This window comes from Ovis aries, chromosome 14, assembly GCF_016772045.2.
Source record: "Ovis aries strain OAR_USU_Benz2616 breed Rambouillet chromosome 14, ARS-UI_Ramb_v3.0, whole genome shotgun sequence".
NCBI classification, from domain to species: domain Eukaryota; kingdom Metazoa; phylum Chordata; class Mammalia; order Artiodactyla; family Bovidae; genus Ovis; species Ovis aries.
The window spans coordinates 64,718,819-64,740,495 of NC_056067.1; the positions used below are offsets into that span (position 1 = coordinate 64,718,819).

General features: G+C 52.1%; 1 protein-coding gene across 2 annotated transcripts; it reads right to left on the bottom strand.

The window, feature by feature from the left end:
* Positions 1–10,888: 10,888 nt before the first annotated feature.
* On the bottom strand, positions 10,889–19,736 carry LOC101108414 (histone-lysine N-methyltransferase 2B-like). Of its 2 annotated transcripts, XM_027978903.2 has the most exons (8): positions 19,640–19,736; positions 17,271–17,360; positions 16,597–16,691; positions 15,213–15,360; positions 12,908–12,997; positions 12,340–12,431; positions 11,534–11,610; positions 10,889–11,224 (listed from the first exon to the last, which is right to left on the bottom strand). In XM_027978903.2, exons 2-8 carry the CDS (start codon positions 17,338–17,340, stop codon positions 10,939–10,941), a joined length of 858 nt encoding a protein of 285 aa, XP_027834704.1. In that variant the 5' UTR covers positions 17,341–17,360; positions 19,640–19,736; the 3' UTR covers positions 10,889–10,938. The 2 variants fall into 2 exon arrangements, with proteins under 2 accessions (XP_027834704.1, XP_011950240.2); XM_012094850.4 differs by lacking the exon at positions 11,534–11,610.
* Positions 19,737–21,677: the final 1,941 nt, after the last annotated feature.

Consider the following 21,677-nt stretch of genomic DNA (forward strand, 5'->3'; position numbering starts at 1 on the left):
CCAAATTTTTATGCTATAAACCACGTAACACTCAGGTGACCGGTGTAATTATTTGAATATTTATGAATAATTATATTGAATAATTACGAAAGCTTGAACATGTTTTCAGTGTCCTTCCACAGTGTCTTTGTGTATATATGAATAGAGGTATCTGTATATACATATGTGCATTATACACACACGTGACTATTATTGATATAATAAATATACTACACATTCGGCACATATATATCTGTAATAGATATAAATATTTTAAAATATAAAATATATTTTCTAAATAAGAAACGTGACGATATAACACAATCTATAATGTGGTATATACAGTAGCTTAAAATGTATACTTAAGTCATATAAATACTTCCTTGATAGTACTAAAGCTTCCCTGGAAGCTCAGTTGGTAAAAGAATCCGCCTGCAATGCAGGAGATGCTGGTTCGATTCCTGGGTCAGGAAGATCCTCTGGAGAAGGAATAGGCTACCCACTCCAGTATTCTTGGGCTTCCCTTGTGGCTCAGCTGGTAAAGAATCCGCCCGCAATGAGGGAGCCCTGGGTTCGATCCCTGGGTTGGGAAGATCCCCTGGAGAAGGGAACGGCTGCTGCTGCTGCTAAGTCGCTTCAGTCGTGTCCGACTCTGTGTGACCCCATAGACGGCAAGGCACCAGGCTCCACCGTCCCTGGGACTCTCCAGGCAAGAACACTGGAGTGGGTTGCCATTGCCTTCTCCAATGCGTGACAGTGAAAAGTGAAAGTGAAGTCGCTCAGTCGTGTCCGACTCTTCGCGACCCCATGGACTGCAGCCCACCAGGCTCCTCCGTCCATGGGGTTTTCCAGGCAAGAGTACTGGAGTGGGGTGCCATCGCCTTCTCCAAAGGGAACGGCTACCCACTTACTATTCAGTATTGGCTGATGGCTACCCAGTATTCTTCCTGGAGAATTTCATGGACTGTAGAGTCCATGGGGTCTCAGAGAGTCAGACACGCCTGACCGACTCTAATACATATATCATGATGACACACAGATTCGTATTATATACAATTATTTATTTGTACAAATATAAAAAATATATTTGTGTGTGTGCAAAAATACTCATAGTCTCATTTCCTACCTTTTCTATACAGAAGGTGGCAGACTGTACACATTGTTCTATGCCTTAATTTTTTCCTTATCTCAAAGAGCTTTTTATATCAGTATAAAGAGAATTTGCCTACTGTTTTTGAACGGCTGTTTGAATTCTGTTGTACTGTTGTTGTGATTTGATTTATTTAACCTGTCCCTGACTACTGGGTGGTTGAGTTCTTTTCGGCCCTTTGCTACCAGTATTCAGTGGAAAACTGAGCTTCAGCAGTTCTGCTGATGTGTAAACCTTCCGGGAAGATAAATCGCCTGGAGTGGACTTGCTGAGCCACGGTGCACACGTGTGTGTCATTTGGATAGAGATTTCTAAGCTGCCTTCCATAGACACTTGCATCTCAGACCCCTACCAGCCTGTGTGAGCAAACCTGTATTCTCAGTGTTACAGGATGCTTTTTCAGTTTTTCCAACACGAGGGTTGAGAAATTTTTCATGAGCAAGGTAGAATGTTTTCCTGTGTTGAGGAGCCGTTTGTGTTTATGTAGAGAACCTTTATCAGGGCCTCAAGATATGTAGGGAAAGTATAGTGAAACGTGCCATAATTATTTTATGCATTCTGATGTGGATTATGATGTTGATGACATAATGGTTAATATTCTTGTCGCTGACCTTATACCTGTGACAAAAATTAACTCAAAATGGATCACACACCCAAATGTAAAACCAAAACTAGAAAACTCCAGGAAGAGAACATAAGAGAAAACCTATAACCTGAGATTTGGTGATAACTTTTTAGGTATACACATGCTGCTCACAAACCCCTGGTGTGGGGGATTTATCTGAAAATCTACAATTTGGAGGTCATTTAAGCTCTCTGAGCCTCATTTTGTCCTTCTAAAATGAAAGGACAGCAAGTTATTAAATGTAAGGATTAAAATTTGTAGAGGTGGAAAATCTTTTCCTCCATCTGGTGAGGGTCGCTGGGTAGGTCTGAAAATTAACCAACGAAGACAGATTAACAGGAGAAAAGCTTACAACTTATTTTGATATGTTTTAGCTGACACAAGAGCCTTCCTAAGGAAATGAAGACCTAAAGAAACAGACTTGAGTATTTCAAACTAGGTTTGATGAGGCGTGGACAGTTGTGGAAGAATATGATAGATTATGGAATAAGAGGTAAGTGTAATAAGCTGGCAGAAACTTAGCAAGGCCTGTGTGTTAGTTTTCTTCTTGGAAGTGTTCCTCAGCCTTTGGAATAAGAATGTTCTTTTCTTCCTGGTATGGTTGGGGGTGGGGGACGGGTACCACTCCTATAAGGGAATTATGACTTATTTCACGGAAGAAGGGGGAATGCGAAGTGATAGTGAACTTCCTGCCTCTGCTGTTTTCTCAAACTGCTTCACCTTCAATATGCCAGGTGCCATATTTTGGGGTGAGGTATCCTGAACCCCCGGAGAAAGCAATGGCACCCCACTCCAGTAATCTTGCCTGGAAAATCCTATGGACGGAGGAGCCTGGTGGGCTGCAGTCCATGGGGTCGCTAAGAGTCAGACACGACTGAGCGACTTCCCTTTCACTTTTCATTTTCATGCATTGGAGAAGGAAATGGCAACTCACTCCAATGTTCCTGCCCAGAGAATCCCAGGGACGGGGGAGCCTACTGGGCTGCTGTCTATGGGATCGCACAGAGTTGGACATGACTGAAGCAACTTAGCAGCAGCAGCAGCAGCCACATGAAACATCCAGAGGTCAGGAGACTCCCACCTCTAAGTCACACATGTGTCTTAAGTGCACGTCAACTTCTTGGAAGTTCGTATCTTGTTCTGGATCTTGTTTTTCTCACTTTTTCTTATTTTCTAGGCTGAAGGTAACTCACAAATATTTTCTTATGGTAGGGGTCTTGTCCAGGGTGCCTGCCAGGGGCACGACACAGAATCAGCATTAAAAAGCTGCATGTTCAACTTATGGTTGCCGAGGGGAAGGATGGGGGGACGGGATGGTTAGGAAGTTTGGGACAGACGTGCACACTGCTGTATTTAAAATGGAGAATGAACAAGGAACTCTGCTCAGTGTTAAACGGCAGCCTGGATTCGAGGGGGAGAACGGAAAAAGGTGTATCTATGGCTGAGTCCCTTTGCTGTCCACCTGAAACTGTCTCAGCATTGGCAATTGGCTGCACTCCAGCGTAAAATAAACAGTTCAAAGCTTCATGTTCGATATAGTAGCAGCACCTCTTAAGAGATCGTAACTAGGAGGCTACATTGTCTTAAATGGTTTTCTGACTCCTTATGTTAAAATCAGAGCAGCAAGAATAGATAAACGGATATATGTTCACACATATTTAAGATGTCACAATATGCAATCACCTAAAAACAATTCATGCACATTTCACTCTTGATTTTTATTTGCTGAAAGAAAATATTGTTAAGACAAAAGAGGAAAATCATCCCCTTGAACATGATATTACCCCTGCGGTTCTTGCTCCGGGGCAAATATTTTACTCAGTCATCATATCTTTATACAACTTAGAAAAAAATTTTTTTTGTTTTGTATTGAGCTATAACCAGTTAACAATGTTGTGATAGTTTCAGGTAAACAGTGAAGGGATTCTCCCTCAAATACCCCTCCCATCCAGGCTGCCACGTAACATTGAGCAAAGTTTCCTGTGCTATACAGTAGGACTTTGTTGGTTATCCATAAGTTTATCCACAAGAGCAAACCATAAGTTTGTTCTCTAAGTCTGAGAGTCTCTCTGTGTTGTAACTTAATTTATATCCTTTCATTTTAGGTTCCACATATGAGGGATGCCGTATGATATTTCTCCTTCTCTGTCTGATTTTCTTCGCTCAGTATGACGATCTCTAGGTCCATCCATGTTGCTGCAAATTGCATGATTCCACTCTTTTTACTGCCTGATAGTCCACTGCACTGTGTGCAGCTTTTATTGTAGGGGATATTTCGCACTTTATGTGATTTACTATGTTGTCTCTTTAGAATTAGTATCCCTAAGATCTAATAAATACCCAAATCCATAGAAAAGCTGAATGTTCAAGTGAATTTTATAACATATCCCACTCAGCCTAGTTCAGGGCTCCTTAACCTCAGAGCGTTGCTCGCTGGCGCCTGGATGACTGGGGGCCATCCTGTGCATCACAGGCCGTTGGAAGCAGCATCTTCCGCCTCTACCCACTAATCCCCTATCCTCAAACTGTGATAAAATGCTGCCAGGCGCCCTCTGGGGACAGACAACCACTCCCAGCTGAGAAACAGTGGCCAGAGCGATGTGAAGAATGTGTTTTTGTACAGTGTGATCTATCTCCTGCATATCTTTGAACATTTATGAGCCCGAGCACAGACGCAAACACCCACCACATCTGAAGGGCCGTGAGCTGAGTGATGGAGAATGTTGAGCAGCCGATAAACATCACCCTGACCTCTGGGGAGGAGATGGAGGCACCGGAGATGGAATTCATCATGTGGCAAATGATGAAATCAACCCAGCCCGCATGATGGAACACGATGGAACAAAGACCCGGGACCCCCATGATGGGACACTATCAAAGACCCGGGACCCCCATGATGGGACACTATCTAAGACCTGGGACCCCCATGATGGGACACTATCAAAGACCTGGGACCCCCATGATGAGCCTCCCTGGGGACACTCCTGGATGTGCAGGAAGGGGAGGCACCCCGAGGACCCCAAAGCCCAGTGCCTCTCTGCATTTGAGCATCGCAGCGACTTCCCTGGTGGTCCCTGGGCTGGGCCTCCCCGCTCCCAGTGCAGGGGGCCCGGGCTCCATCCCCGGTCAGGGACCTAGATCCCACATGCTGTAAGTAAGAGTTTGCCTGCTGCAACTTAGGCCAGGCACAGCCAAATGAATAAAAATACCTATTAATGTATATATCCATATAGATAACATCACATTGTGAGCACGGCGCTTTCCTGAATTCTGCGAGCCCCTCTAGTGAATAACAGATCTTGAGGGAATTGAGGAATCCCAAATTTGTAGCCAGTTGATCAGAAGTGTGGGCAGCCTGGCAAAGCCCAGAACACTCATCTGGTGTCTAAAGAGAGGGCAGTCTTGTGCACCCCCGACCAAGTTAGGTATCAGTTCAGTTCAGTTCAGTTCAGTCGCTCAGTCATGTCCAATTCTTTGTGACCCCATGAATCGCAGCACACCAGGCCTCCCTGTCCATCACCAACTCCCGGAGTTCACTCAAACTCACGTCCATCGAGTCAGTGATGCCATCCAGCCATCTCATCCTCTGTCGTCCCCTTTTCCTCCTGCCCCCAATCCCTTCCAGCATCAGAGTCTTTTCCAATGAGTCAACTCTTCGAATGAGATGTCCACAGTACTGGAGTTTAGGTATATAGATCCCAAATTCTGTGAAAGAAACTGGGCCAAGGCAGGCGAATGACAGCAAAACCAACAAAGACTTGTTAGCATGTGTCTTGTCGAGTGTGAGACACACGGAAGCACCCAGAGATGAGTGACTCAAAGAGGGGTCAGAATTTGCAGTCTGTGTACCTAACCTATGGGCTTCCCTGGTGGCTGAGACATTAAAGAATCTCTCCCACTGGCTGGGGAGGCTGGAGACTGTTGCGCAGGTCTGTGCTGTGTATCAGTTTCAGGTGTACAGCGAAGGGTCTCAGTCATACAGACGCATAAATCCGTTCTCAGAAAGGCCATTTTAATACCTGGCAAAAAGGTGGCAAACACGGGTTCATTTTTCCCTCATGGGGACACAGCAAACACAGGTTCCCAGGGGGCTGGTGAAAGGAGTCACTTCCCGGCCTCCCCGGGGAGAGGAGACGGGCAGGCCCCGCAGGATGGAGACCTTCGAGCACGTGACCCCCAGGCGCTCATCTCCCCTTCTCGCCTCATTACCCCCGAAAGCAGAGCGACATCATTTCCAAACGCCCTCGAGGATTTCCCCAGTCGTGACTTTACATTCATCTCAGGAGGCTGTGCCTCTAGGTGACTTTAAACCCTGGCCTGAGTACCACGTGAAGCGGATGGCATTTCTGAAACCAGAAGTCCACGTTTATTATTTTAAAAATACACACTTGGCAGCTGCGGCTGATGTAGGCTTAGCACCCCTTCCCCTCCCCCACCCTGCTCTCTGCCTCTCAGGGGGTTCAGCTCAAGGATTCAGGGTCTCGCTTTGGGTGACTGCAACTGGAAAATCTCCAGCAGGAGTTAGAAACCAGCCTCAGTTCCTTCCCCTTCAATCGCTTTCCTGCCCTCTCCAGGCTTGGGAACAGAAACAGCGGGGAGCGGCACACACACCCGCACCTCCCTCCACCCCCCCCCGCAACCCCTCGGGGGCATGTCAGAGCAGCCTCTGCTTCTTTTATACATACTTGCAAAAGTGAAAAATTCTGAGTACGTGTCACTCGGGCTTCGCCTGTGGCACTGGGGTAAAGAACATGCTCGCTAATGCAGGAGACGCGGGTTCGGATCCCCGGGTGGGGAAGATTTCCTGGAGGCGGGCGTGGCAACCAGCTCTAGTATTCTTGCCTGGAGAATCCCACGGACAGAAGAGCCTGGCGGGCTACAGTCCACAGGGTCGCACAGAGTGGGACACGACTGAGCGACTAAACGACAATTTTACTGTTCTTAGGGGGTGAGGGTCACAAGACCTCTCCCGCCACCCGCTCTCCGGGGGAGGGGTCTCAGATCCCCTGCTGTGCCCCCGGCCCTGAGCCCCGCGCTGCCCGCGGGCGGGAAGACGCCGCCGCGAGGGCCCCTCGGCGCCGGCCCGCTAGGTGTCAGCAGGCCTCCGCGGGGGCCCAGGCCGCCTGTGCGCCCGGCCCGGCCGAGAACCGCGGGCCTTCCCGGGAGACCACCCCGCGCGCCCGCCCAGCCGGTCGGCCCCCCCCAGGCTCCCGGGCAGCGCCCCCTCGAGACCACCCCGCACCCGCAGACCCGCTCCCAGGGCGCCCCCTCGCCTTCCCTCTGCGCCTGCAGCGCCACCCCCTGCAGCCCCGGCCCCCAGCGGCGGGCACTGCGCCCCACCCTTCAGAGCTGCAGCGGGGGACTGCCCCCCGCCCCCCCAACCCGGCTGTGACCTGGCGCTGGTGCCCAGGGGCACGGAGTCGGGGAGGGGGGGCGGTTGGCGCAGTGCTGGTCCTGGCATCCCGCGCGGGGCGGGGGTCCTAAAAACGTGCCTGGGGACCGCCAGGACAAAAGCGCGGAAGGAGCGGCTCACGACCCCCGCACCCTCCCGGTCCACGCGGGTACTCAGATCGAGCGGTTAAAACAGTGCCTGAAACAAATTTGTTGCTATCAGGGTTGGAGGACTGGAAATTCTGGCCTCACGCCCTCTGTGTGAGCCAGCCTTCCGGCATCACTGTTTCCCTGGCGGGGGTTCCACCTTCTCCCTCGACCCCCCAGCGCCCTTTCCCCACCTGGTCCCCGCCCGGGCCCAGGTCTTCCAGGAGACGGCAGGTGCGGTTCACAGGGAAGAACCGTGTTATACTGCCGAGCCGCAGAGACACAAGGGCCTGGATGCCCGGGGCGGGGGTGGCACTGGTGTCTGGGGGCCCGCCCTGCACAATCTTCAGATACACAGTGACCCCCAGGCACGCGGTGATCCCTCTCCCAAACACCCACACAATCACTGCTGCTCACAATGGCCTACTCTCAAACCCCCAAGATGGTGGCAACTGAGACGCTCTTGGGATGGGCACACACTTGTCGAAATACACCCCGCCTGGCCTGTCTGTTAAGGACGGTCCTTACCCTTAAGGGTGGTCTCTGGTCAGACCTTAATCAAATGGACTCCCAGCACAAAAGATGAGAAATGATGTAGGCATTTGGGTAGCTGGCACTTTGGGACTGTTATGAATGGACCTGTTATGAACATTCTTTATACATATGTATGCACATATATATGTAAAGTTTATATATACATACATATATGTGTATATATCGGAGAAGGCGATGGCACCCCACTCCAGTACTCTTGCCTGGAAAATCCCATGGACGGAGGAGGCTGGTGGGCTGCAGTCCATGGGGTTGCTAGGAGTCGGACACAACTGAGCGACTTCACTTTCACTTTTCACTCTCATGCATTGGAGAAGGCAATGGCAACCCACTCCAGTGTTCGTGCCTGGAGAATCCCAGGGACGGGGGAGCCTGGTGGGCTGCCGTCTGTGGGGTCGCACAGGGTCAGCAGCAGCAGCAGCAGCACGTATATATATATGATTCATTGGAAACACTGATTCTGAAGCTGAAACTCCAATCCTTTGGCCACCTGATCTGAAGAACTGACTCATTTGAAAAGACTCTGATGCCGGGAAAGATTGAAGGCGAGAGGAGAAGGGGACGACAGAGGATGAGATGGTTGGATGGCATCACCGGCTCGATGGACATGAGTTTGAGTAAACTCTGGGGGTTAGTGGTGGACTGGGAGGCCTGGCGTGCTGCAGTCCATAGGGTCACAAAGAGTCGGACGTCACTGAACTGAACTGAACTGATACATATGTGAGTTAACCTGTATTTTTGCAGGCAGATTCTTTACTGTCTGAGACACGAGGGAAGCCTATAAGCCTATATATACTGGCAGGCTGCAGTCCATAGGGTCGCAAAGAGCAGACACTACTGGAGCAACAGCACATATATATGTGAGTTAATTTTTGTTTTTGTTTTATAGAAGTATAGTGGATTTATGATGTATTAGTTTCTAGTGCACAACAAAGTGATTAGGACAGAAATATATATGATTTTTCAGATTGTTTTTCATTGCAGGATATTAAATAGAGCTCCCTGGGCTATGCAGCAGGACCGTATGTATTTTTGTATATAGCAGTTTGTAGCTCCTAATCCAAAATGCTTAATTTATCCTTTCCCCAGCCCCTCTCCCTTTTGGTAATGATAAGTTTGTTTTCTATGTCTGTGAGTCTGTTTCTGTTTCCTAAGTTCATTTGTGTGAGATTCCATCTATACGTTATATCATCAGGTATTTGTCTTTCTCTGGCTTCACTCAGTGGGATCATCTGTAGGTCCATCCATGTTGCTGCAAATGGCATAATTTCATTCTTTTTGAGGGCTGAGTAATATGCACCACGATGGACACTTCGGTTGCTTCCATGTCTTGGCTATTGTAAACAGTGCTGCTCTGAACATAGGGGTGCATGTATCTTTTCCAAGTAGCGTTTTCTTCAGATACATGCCTGGGAGTGGGATTGCTGGATCGTATGATAGCTTTATTTTTAGTTTCTAAGGAACCTCCACACTGTTCTCTAGAGTGGCTGCACCAGTTTATATTCCCACCAACAGCGTAGGAGGTACCATGAAACGTTTTTGTACACACCCTCTGTTAGCTTAATACGCATTTCTATCGGGAATATATGTAAGAACGGGGCTGTTGGGGTTGGGCATGCCTGTGTGCACTTATGCCAGACACCAGCTTTCTCTTCTAAAGAGCAGCACCAATCTACACTTCCACAATGTGCGAGAGTTCCAGGGGTTTCACTGCCTCACCAACCCTCATGTTTTTCCTTTAGTCAGTCTGAGGGATATGTGCTTGTACCCCTGGAATCTGGCTTTTGAAAGCAAAACTTTTGAAAGAAATTTCTCAAGCTGAATAGATTATAAATATCAGCAAAATTAAAACTTCAAAAATAGAAGGTAGAGAAAGAGAGAGAGACTTTTTTTTGTTTTAATGAATACACCTTGTTACGACTTGGGATTCTTGTGAAATGCATGCATTATCTTAAAGAGAAAACTCGCTCTATAGTCTTCTAAATTGTTGAGGTGCTGAAGCTCATGGGTGATCATTTTCCTTCTCAGAAATGAGTGGCTGCTTTCCCAAGTAACAGAGGGCTGGAAACTGGTGATAATCAAAAACCAGCCAGCACCAAAGAACTGTCATAAATATCTCATAAGCTGTAAAGTCACCAATACCTGCATAGAAGGAGGAACTGGAAAAGATGCTGAATGAGTCAACAACAGGAAAACCCTGGGGGAAGCACACTGCAGGGGAGTAAACAGCCAGTGCAAAGGCCTGGCTGGAGTCAGGGTTTTTGTTGCTTGCCACCGAAGGAGTCTGATACAAAGGACTGTTGTTTTTTAGCTGCTAAGTCCTGTTGGCACAGCCTCCCTGGATTTGAATCCTGGCTTGGCTCCTTATGATCTGTGTGACATGAAGCTAGTGACAGGAACTCTGTGCCTCTGTTCTCTTACCTCAGAAAGAGACAATAACAGAATTGGCCACATGGTCGTGAGCATTAAGGGAATCAAAATGCGTAAAGGCACTGGCTTGCTGCCTACCGCATGGTCAACGCTCAAGAAACGTTCCTCCTTCTAATTATCTGCGTAAAAAGGGAGGGGATTCTGGTCGATGGAGGAGAGATACAGAATTGAAGAATACACTTATTCACTTGGGTGTTCATCACAACATGTGCTGGGGATAAATTAACATAACACGCCCAGTCAGAGGTGAGCACATTCTCCATTCTCCTTTGCTACAGTGATAGAAGCTATTGGATGACTCAGGATTGACCGGCTAAGGACTACAGTTCCCGGCATCCCTTGCAACTAGATCTCACCACGTGACTGTCTCTGGCCAATGAGCCGTGAGGAAAAGTGATCTGGGCTTCCTGTAGGAGTCGCCCTTTGAAGGACTGAAGCGTGTCTTCCCCTCTCCTCATTCCCCGACCTGCCCCGAACCAGAATGTGGGCTGGGTGTGGGGGTGAGCCCTCTCCAGCCACGTGGCACAGAGCACCGACGTCAAAGGACCCTGGCTGCCCAACTCCACGGAGCTGCACCGCCCCAGCCCTGGGGGTTTCACACACAGACCACAGCCTTGCGAGAGACAGCAAGTCGGGTTTATTGAAGCCGCTGTACTGGGGGATTCTACATAGCGGTGGCCCAGCATGCATGATTCGGGCGCGCGCGGTCAGGCGCGGGAGGCGGAGGGCCCTCGGGTTTAGGAAGCAGTGACGAAGCTGAGGCAGCACAGGGGGCACTCGCACACCTTGACCTCGCGGAACTCCAGCACAGGCAGAGGGACGAAGCTGCAGTTCGGGTCCGATTTCGAAGCGTCAGGAGCCACCTGGGGCTCGGGCTCGGGCTCGGGCTCGGGCTCGGGCTCGGGCTCAGCGTCATCCGGCTCCAGGTAATAGCTGAAGCAGACACTCGGCTGGAAGGAAAGCGAACAGAGAAGCAAGAGGGGAATGTCAGCGTCACACTAGTGACATGGGGTCATGTCATTCCTTGCAGAGTGGGGGGGGGGCATCCTGTGCTTTGCAGAATCTTGAGTACCATCAATATTATATCTAAATATATATAAAAAACATGCAAATAGAATATGCGGCAACACTCGGTGAATGTTGATAATCTTTGTACTGTTTTTATAAAATCTTGGATTCTCACATTAATTCCTAAAAAGAACTTCTTTAAGCGTAGTACTAGTGGCATTAGTAGGTAAGACATTCTTGCAGGCACCTACCTGACCCAGGGCTTCCCCTGACCTCTCCCCACGGGCCTCCTGGTTCTCACCACGGTCCCTCCAGCCTCCCCTCCTGCCTGTTAAGAAGCCCAGAGACAGAGCAGACGCCTCATTGGCCAAAGGTGAGTCACGTGCCTAGCTCAGGCCCAATCACCAGGAACCTTGGCACTGCTGGCTCTGATTGGTCAGGGGCGTACCTGGAGCTGGTCTGAGGTTGGGATCAAATCCATGCAAAGTGCATGGGGACAGGGGCGCCCCCCAGAAAAGTCAAGGGGGTTAGTAGGAGAAGGAGGACTGGTAGCCAGGTGGACAAGGCCATGCTTGCCTCCGCAGGAAGGACCGGTCCCTAATTCATTCCTTCATTTAATCAGCCCGAGTGTATAGAGTGGCTGACACTGGTTACATCTGATCTAGACGGGGGATAGGTCACTGAACAACAACTTCTCTAGGAGGGGAGACAGATGATGAACACACAGATTCAAGGTATGTTCTTAGGTAGCAATAATAATCTGATGAAAATTCAGCATGGCAGGGGGTTAGAGAGAAATGGTGCGAAAGTGAGCAAGGGCGGCTTTGTGGAAGAGGTGGCAATGGAGCCGAGATTGGAATTTAGGAAACAGAAGGAAGGCAGGAAAGAGGGCAACACCCCCCAGAGGATGGTGGCCATATCCTGGGATGGGTGGGGGGATGGACAAGGGGCACCCAGCCACCCAAGGGTCTCTGCTGCACAGAGAAAGTGGTAGATGTGCCTGACCTCTCATAACCTAGGGGATCTCAGGTCAAAGAGAGGAAACAAGCAGGCTTACTATGGGACAGAACGGCAGGACTTTGAAGGACAGTCTTCCCTTCATTCCTCTGGGCTTCTTCTTAGGCTTATCACGGTTCTCAGAAAGCAGGGCTGTGTGGAGGGGGAGGAAAGAGGTGTGAGACCATCTTGCCTGCCGAGGCATGAGAAACTCAATAACGGTATCTTCATCATGAAACCAGTGACAAAAACTAACGCATGCTGAGTACTTGCCATGTCCAGGCACTCACGTATTTTACATGTATTAGCTTAACTGACTGTTCATAACAATCAGTTATCCGTCCCTCTGAGATGGATACTATCATTGTCCCACTTTAGAGAAACTGAGGCAGGGAGGTGAGGCGCCTGCTGCAGGCTGCAGACTCTGAGCAGAGCAGTGAGAGACACACTGACATGAGGTGATGTCAGTGACTTCCATCCTGTGTGTCCTCAGGGCCCCCTCCCCAGGAGGAGCCCCGAGGAGACACCTGGGTGGGACTGGGCCAGTCTCCAGGTCACCCCTCCTCATCACTTGCCCTAGACCCTCCCACTCCCGCCTGCCTACAGTTTCCTCCCCACGTGGGTCTCACCTCCTTTCTCCGGAGGCTTGGTCTGCACCTCCTCGGTTTCCTTGTCCTCGATGGTGCTCAGAGGCAGCATCATGACGCGGCAGGCCCTCCCTAGAGACAGGAGACAGAGTAGTTAGTCCCTGGGTGGTGGAGCCGGGGGGCCCCGGGTGTGGCTCTCAGAGCTCGGGTGGACTCAGACAGCTCCCACGTCTCCAGGTCCCCAGCATCCAAGGGGCACGTGCTGCCAATGCCTCCTGCTGGTTTCCTCGGGACAGCAGTTGTCATGGCGCCCGGCAAGGACAAGGGCAGGGCTTGTGGTACCTGGGGCTCACCCCCCTTTAAAACTAGAACAACCGTGACACGAAGTGCTGGGACCAGGAAGCTGCAGCTCAGCTAACTGGGTATCAAAAGGGCCTCTGGAGTCTGGCATACAGCAGGCACTCAGTACGTGCACTCATGGAGCAGTCCCAGGGCTGTCTTTCAGCTCCATCCCAGGGCTACCAGGCAGCCTGCCCAAGAGGTTCAGACAGGCCCTCCACTCCTGTCCTTGCCCTTCCAGGTACAGGAGGCTTCAGTCCCGCCCTCAGGACCATGGTGAGGGGAGGCACCGGGCCCCAGACCCCCCAGCACAGCCCTGGGGCTGGGCCAGCCCTGCAGGGAGGGGGCTCGGCCCAGGCTCAGTGTGGGGACCCCACCTCTGCCCCAGCACCACCCTGGGCAGGACTTGGGCCGTGTGTCTGGGGCGTGGACTTGGGGGAATTCCAGCCTGCTAGTCACTAACTGGGGATATCAAGGATCAAGTTCGCCAGATTTAACAACTACATCAGAACAAATACACACTGAGATGCGAATTTCATATACACAGATCATGCTGTACAATAGCAAGTGCCAAACACTGCGTGGTAAGTATCTACCTAAAAATCATTTATTTAATATACTGACCTACGTTTATGTATATATCCCTGGAAATACTTGGGACATACTTATGTCCAAAGGTAATTCATTATTTGTCTGAAATTCAAATGTAAGTAACCCTCCTACATTTTGGATGGCAAGGAGATCAAACCAATCAATCCTAAAGGAAATCAATCCTGAATATTCATTGGAAGGATTGATGCTGAAGCTGAAGCTCCAATATTTGGCCACCTGATGAGAAGAACTGACTCATTAGAAAAGACCCTGATGCTGGGAAAGACTGAAAGCAGAAGAGGAAGGAGACGACAGAGGATGAGATGGTTGGATGGCATCACCCACTGGATGGACATGAGTTTTGAGCAAGCTCCAGGAGTTGGTGATGAAGAGGGAGGCCTGGTGCGCTGCAGTCCCTGGGGTCGCAAAGAGGCCGCCACAACTGAGCGGCTGAACTAAACTGATCCTGAGTTTTACCTGATAAGCTCTGATTCAGGGGTTATTAACTCGTGTTATGTCAACTCTCCCTTCCAGAAAAAATGAGTAAAATTAATTATTAAACATGAAGCTTAAATATGGTTAAATTGACACATATTCAAAACACATTATCTGGAAACAAAATCAACACCTCTGCCTTCTTTAAACCGTCTTTAAACATTTCAAAGAAACATAAGATGCAATCAGAGACCCTCACATATAATCCCGCAAAGAAAAGACGCATCAGTTTGGGGGAATTCCCTCTGGCGGACTCCCAGGCCCACCCGCAGCCTCGCCCGGGCCCCTCGCCCAGAGGTTGCCCCTCAAAACCGCGCGCCCCAAACGTGCTCCCAGCCCCCACCCGCAGCCACGCAGGGGCACAGAGCCACTGGGGGCGCAAAAGCTGTTTTCCACGCGCACTCCTCGTCTGCGAACTTCTCATGCGTCCTCCGTGAACCCCCAAACACATCCACAGGGCCTCCTGCCTCCTTCAAACTGCCCTCTGGACTCCCCACAAAGCTGTTATCCTGTTTCATTCCGCACTCGCTAGCTGACCCCTGACACCCCCCGCTGGCTTCCCAGGTTGGGAGCAGCCCCGGACCTCCGCCTCCCTCATCAAACCGCAAAGTCCCCGGGTCCGCCCCTCCCGCCCCCAAAACCTGGGGACCAGGACCCGGCACCCCCAGGTCTGTCCTGGAGGGGGTCCCCGCCACCCTCGCCTCCGGACGCCCCACTCCGGGGGGCACTCACTCCTCTGTCCCCTCCAGGATTCGCTCCCCCCAGTGGCCCCAGAAATTCTGGGGCCCGGAGTCTCCGCGCGGCTCGGAAGTGTCCGAGGCCGCCCGCCGCCCTCGGGGATCCCCCACCCCGGGCGACCCCGCCCTCCCTGCGGAGATCCCCCTCCGGCCTCCCGCCGCCCCCAGCCCCGAGCTGCTCCAACCTTCACGGCCCGACCCTTCGGAGCTGCGGCCGCGGGAGCGACGTCCGGTCCCAGGCTCGGTCTCGATGTCTGGGCTGGAGCGCGCCGGCTTGCTCACCGCTTGTCCTGGGGGCCCGGGCAGGGCTGGCTCCGAAGTCCAGGGGGCCTCCTGGTGAACTCGCAGAAATGAAGAGCGCTGAGCGGCGCCGCATTACTCGCGACGCCCAACACAAGCGGGTGGTTAACAGCGTGCCCGCCGCCAGCACCGGGGTGCTCGCTTCACTTTTATTATTGGGGGGAAGGTCCCGGGCCTCCTCCTCCTCACCGCTTAGAGAAACTGATGCAGAGGGTGGCCTCGGGCGGCTTTTAGGTGGAGGAGACTCAGTAGTGCAGGTAGCAAGGGTAAGGAGTGGTTCTTAAACTTCTTACTCAGATATGAAGAAACACACTCCCCACACGTAGAAACATGTATGTCTCATGTGTGCTGGGCCCAAACTGCAAGGATCTTTCACCCTGCGCATCAGAGTCAACAGGAGTCTAAGAGCTTCCCTCCTTTTTCTAAGCATTCTCACACCTTCACCTGAGCTGATGTCAGCCTGCATCTGTTCGAAGCACCGTCATTCACCACTGCCGAGGAAAGCGTCATGGCAAATTGTACGGCCTTTCTGGATCATCCGGTCTGCATCTCAGCTACTGGATTTTACGTGGAAACAGCCCCGACCCTACCCAAGGTTGGGGGTGGATGTGCCAAGAAGCCCTTATTCACGCAAACAAGCTGTGGGCTGAATGACCGTAGTCTGCCCACCGTTGACCTAGGGACACTTTTGTGCCTGCTCCTGCCGGAGGGACAAGGGTGTTGTAGGAGCAGGACTGGCAGCCAGGTGGACAAGGCCACAGCTGGCTTTTCAGGAGGGACGGTTCCCTGACTTATTCTCTCATTTAATCAGCCCGAGAGTATGCGTGCCTGGAGCTGGTTACATCTGTCCTAGGCAGAGGAGATATGTCATTGAACAACAGAAGAGGCTCTTGACCCCACAAAACTACTCTAGTAGGGGAGAGAGATGGTTAAAACATAGATACAAGGTATGCTGTCAATAATTACTCTGAAGAAAATTCAGGAAGGCAAGGGGCTGGAGAGAAACGGGGTGAAAGGGAGCAAGGGAGGCCTCATGGAGGAGGTGACGTTGGAGCAGAAGTCGGAATTAGCAAGGAGGAGGCAGGAAAGAGGGCAGCATCCTCAAGGAAAACCATCCCGCCCCACAGGCTGGGGCCACATCCGGGACGAGGAAGGGGCAAGCGGCGCCTGGGCACCCAAGGGTCTCTGGTGGGCAGAGAGGGTGGCCAATCCGCGTGATCGCTCAGCCCAGGGGCCTCCAGTGAGAAGGGAGGGAGCAGGCAGGCTTACCACGGGGCAGAACGGCAGGACTCTGAAGGACACCGTTCCCTTCATTTTCTTGGACTTCTTCGGCAGAACATCAGGCTTCTTCTTAGAAAAGAAGCCTGAGGGAGGAGGAAAGAGTCACAAGACCATCTGATCCTCTGGGGCTTGAGAAGCTCGGTAATAACCGTCTTCGTCATGAAACCAGTAACAGGAGCTAATGCGTGTGGCGCGTGTTCAAAACGTGCTTTTAAGTATTGCACACGCATTTGTCCATGTGGTTCTTCATAACAACTCTCTGAGACGGGATTTATCCCCAACCCACTTAGAGGTGAGCGAACCGGGGCACAGAGAGGCAGGGACGCTTGCTGGAGGTGGCCCAGCAGTGAGGGAGACCTGCATTCAGCTGTACCCCAAAGGCCCCCAGGGAACAGACAGGAAGCGTCAGGGAGGGGAGCGGCTGGGGGAAGAAATCAGGGGTGTCCGGGGCACAAAAAGGGGCCCAAACGGGCTCAGCTCCCAGGAGCTCCCTGCAGGCTCTGAGCAGGGCTGTGACCTGCTGACGGGAGGTGATGTCAGGGAGGCCGCATCCTGGCGGTCCCTGCCCGGAAGAGCCCGTGGAGACCTTTGGTGAGGGGTCCATGCTTCCCTATCGCCCGGAGACCTCCCACTCCCGCCTGCCCACAGTTTTCTGGTCTCACCTCCTTTCTTCGGCGGCTTGGTCTGCACCTCCTCGGGCTCCTGGGCCTCAATGGTGCTCAGAGGCAGCATGGTGACTCCACAGGTGCTCCCTGCAGACAGGGCACAGAGCAGTTAGTGCCTGCGTGGTGGAGCCGGGCGGCCGGGGTGTGGCTCTCAGAGCTCGGGTGGACTCAGGCAGCTCCATCCCCTCCCCAAGTCCTCAGGTCCCCAGCAGCCAAACAGACATGTCGGCAATGCCACCCCCACAGAGTTGCTTCCAGGTCTAGTGTTTGATTCGGGGAGAGTGTGTGGCATGGTGTCTGGCAAGGGAAAGGGCAGGGTCCGTGGGTTTATGATCCTTTGAGAAACACAAGAAATATGACACAAGGTGCCAGAACCCTGGGTGTGCAGCTCAGTAAACTAGTACAGAAAGGGCCTCTGGAGCCTGGCATACAGCAGGCGCTCAGCAAGTGCACTTGTGGAGCAGTCCCAGGGCTGTTTTTCAGCTCCGTCCCAGGGTTAGCAGGCAGTCTGCCCAAGGGGTGCAGACAGGCCCTCCCCTCGGTCCTCGGCCCCTCCAGGTACTGGAGGCTTCAGTCCCGCCCTCAGGACTTAGGTGAGGGGTGGGGCCGGGCCCCAGACCCCCCAGCACAGCCCTGGGGCCAGGCCAGCCCTGCAGGGAGGGGGCTTCTCACCAGCATCACCCTGGGCAGGACGTGGGCCAGTGTGTCTTGGGTGAGAACTAGGGGATTCCAGCCTGCCAGTCACTAGCTGGGGATCTCAATGATCAAGTTGGCCACATTGAACAACAGCAATGTTATAATAAATACACAGTAAATGGAGGTTTGAATTTCAGATACACAAATCAAGGTTTAGTTTAAGTAGTCTTTAAACACTGCGTGAGTCATATCTACATTTAAAACAATTATTTAAAATTTATTAGTTACCTTTACAGATGGGCTCCCAGGAAATATCTGTGACATGTTTATACTAAAAGGTAATTCAGTATCTGTCTGAAGTTTGAATTTAAGAAGGCAGCCTGCATTTTACCTGGCACACCCTGACTGGGGTTTTTTTAACCTCTTGGGCTTTCAGCTTTCCCCTCCATGAAAATTAAGACTATAAATGATTAAACATGAGGATTAAACATGCTTAAAAACATACTCAGCACACATTATCTGGTAACCTAGAGTCAAACCTCTTCCTCTAAGCCTTTTTTGAGGAGGCATGAGACCCATCGCCCACCCTCACGCATAATCCTGCAAATACAGGGTGCGTCAAATAGCGCGGGAACCGCAGGCCAGATACACACACACTCACACACACGCAATCGCTGGAAACACACGTTTTCAGACGCAGACTGCGGAAACCACGGCCTAACAACACAAACACACCTGCCGACAAGCGCAGGGAAATTCAGAGACCCCCGCACTCAGGTGGGCAGGCCTGCTTCTCAGTGCCGGCACACTCCTCACAGGCAGCCCTGATCTCTCACACACTCACACACACACACACACACACACACACACACACCCTCTAGACAGGCACAAAGGTAGACCCACAGGCTGAAAGGACCCCCCACCCTCCCCAGTACACTGTCCTTCTGGGGGACACCCAGGCCCACCCTCAGCCTCGCCCGGGCCCCTCTCCCAGAGGCTGCCCCTCCAAACCGCGAGCCCCAAACGTGCTCCCAGCCCCCACCCGCAGCCACGCAGGCGCACAGAGCCACTGGGGGCGCAAAAGCTGTTTTCCACGCGCACTCCTCATCTGCGAACCTTGCTCTGCGCCCTTAGTGAGCCCCAAACTCACCCAGAGGGTCTCCCCGGCTCCCCACCCGTCACGCCGCCCTCTGGATCCCCCAGAGTCGTGTTCCCATCTTCTGTGTGGCCAGTTCCTTACCTGAGCCCGATACCGACTGCCCTCTCTGGTGTGCAGAGCAAACCTGTGCCTCCCGCCTCCTCCAGCAAACTGCGAAGTCGCGGGTCCGCCCCTCCCGCCCGCACAACCTGGGGACCAGGACCCGGGCTCCCCGCCGCCTGCCCTGGAGGGGGGTCCCCGCCATCCCTGCCTCCGGACACCCCAGCCTCCTCTGTCGCCTTCAGTTTTCGCTTCTCCCAGTGACCAGTGAAATCTTCAGACCTGGAGTCTCCCCGAGGTGGAAGGGATCCGAGGGTCTCCACCGCCTCCAGGGGAAAACTTGGATTTCTCCAGGGCCCCCACCGCCCGCGCCCTGGGGTCTCGGGAGCCCCAGGCAGCAGCTCCCGCGCCCGCACCTCCTCCCGGGGCGCCCCCGCCCTCCCCGCGGGGACCCCCGCCCGCGCCCCCCGCCCCGCGCCGCGCCTCCGCCCTGCGGGCGCAGACCCCGCGGAGCGGCGGCCGCGGGACTGACCTCGGGACCCGCTTCGGTCTGGGCTGCTGGGCAGGGCAGGCGGGCTGGCTCCGCGCGCGTCCTTGGTGCCTGAGCAGAGCCGGCTCCGGAGACGCTCGGGGACGCGGTGGACAAACGCGCGCTTATGTACAGGCTGAGCCGCTCGGCGACTCGCGCAACCCCCAAGCCCGCCCCCAAGGCCGAGTCAGGTGGTTCGACCGCCTCTGACACCAGCACAGGCGTCAGAAGGTTCGCGGCAATTTGGTTATTAGGGGGGAGGGTCGGGGGCCTCTTGTTTTCTTTGCTTTGAAAAACCGATATAGGAGGTCGTGATGGGCAGGTCTTAAGGGGACGAGAATGACCTTGTGCAGGTCATAAGAGTAAGTCAGTGGTTCTAAACTTGTACTTAGAGTATGAAGAAATGCCGCACGGGTCGAAACACATGTATGTGTTGATAGCGTGTGTCCTGGACTCAAACACAAAATATCTTTTTAACGTTGGGCATCACGGTCTCGGAAAGTTCAAGAGTTTCCCTCCATTTTCTGATCATTCTCACATCTTCACCCATGTTGATTGCAGTTTGTGTCTATTCAGTTCCAGGTCAGTCACCTTTCTTGGCCAGGGTGTGTGGCAGGTATTTCAGACTCCTGAGCTATCAGGTCTGTGTCGCAGCTGCTCCTCTTTGCATGAACCCATCCTAGACAGTCCTAAGGATGGATGGAGTTATGTCAACATGCCCTTATTTTCACAGTCTGTGGGCTGGATGGTCATAATCTGCCCATCCTTGTCCTAAAGAATTTTTTTGTGCCAGGTCCTGGAGTAGATAAACCAAAAAGTTGCTGTGAAAAGTGCAGTCTGGACAGAAAGGTGAACAGATATGTGTTTTATCTGTGTGTGTGTGTGTATATATATATATAGTTTTATAGAAATTTAAATCCTGTAAAGTGTACTATAAAAATAGCAATATACTCTTGATATATGTGCAAAATTTGAAACAACCGCCTTTAAAAATAGCTCTGGTGAGCCTGGGTGACTTCCCTATAAGTTGGGGATCCTTTTCGTTCCTATTTCATAGGATTCTGGTGAAGGTTACATGAGCTCATCTATGGAAAGTGCTCAGCACGGGACCTGACAGATGGAACGTGCCCGCGAAGTGTTAGGGTCTATCTAACACTATCTGTAACCAGTTGGTTAATCTCTCCCAGGAGAGGGGTGCCCTTTGGGCCAGGCACTAGCCACTCTGAGACTCAAAGTACCCAGAGGACCGTGCAAGGAGCCAAGAGTCCCCAAGATGCACTGATAGGATTTTTTTCAGGAGACTGTGCTCTTTCACCTCCTAGCTGCAAGCCCACAGCCTCACTTTCTGGGGGCCACGGTGTGTGATAACCTAAGGGATCTCAGTCAGTCCTGATGCGGACCCTTCAGTGACCACGGAAATGTTGTGTATCTGCAGTGTCCAGAGCGGCAGCCTCTGGCCATGTTTGTCTGCTGAATCCTGCCCTGAGCTGCCAAGAAACTCTGTTTTGAATTTTACTTAAGATTGATTTGTTTACATCGATCAGCTTCGTGTGGTTACTTAGTGGTTACTGTGTTGAAGAGCCAGAAAATTGTACCTGATTCCTTCTCAGATGCATCCCCCAGAGTGTCCCTGTCATCTGGGACCTGAACACCCTTTGTGCAGGGGGTCTTCCTGGCGCCTTGCTCCATGTTTAGAACGGTCTCTATCCATGAGGGTCTAGTGTGTTAGTTGCCCAGTCATCTCTGACTCCCTGCGACCCCATGGACTGTAGCCCACCAGACTCCTCTGTCCATGGGATTCTCCAGGCTAGGATACTGGAGTGGGTTGCCATTTGCTGCTGCTTCTTAGCCTAGTAGCGGGGCACCAATTTGGGAGAACCTGAAATAGCGCCAACGTTGCAGGGAAGTTCCAGAAGGGGGCGCTGAAGTATCACCCCACATGAGAACTTCTGGTCTACCCGAAGATGTTGACGGTGGAATGAACAGAATCTCTATTCACACAGGCTCTCCATGGTTTTCGTGTACGTTTCAGTTATAGGGT

Excerpts from the sequence above, each read along its gene's own strand:
- LOC101108414 (XM_027978903.2), bottom strand. The coding sequence starts at position 17,340 with ATGCTGCCTCTGAGCACCATTGAGGCCCAGGAGCCCGAGGAGGTGCAG. Across the intron at positions 12,998-15,212 it reads CGAAGGGTCGGGCCGTGAAG|GGAGGGCCTGCCGCGTCATG; the intron begins GTTGGAGCAGCT and ends TCCTGTCTCTAG. Across the intron at positions 11,611-12,339 it reads TCCTGCCGTTCTGTCCCATA|GCAGGAGGGGAGGCTGGAGG; the intron begins GTAAGCCTGCTT and ends GCTTCTTAACAG.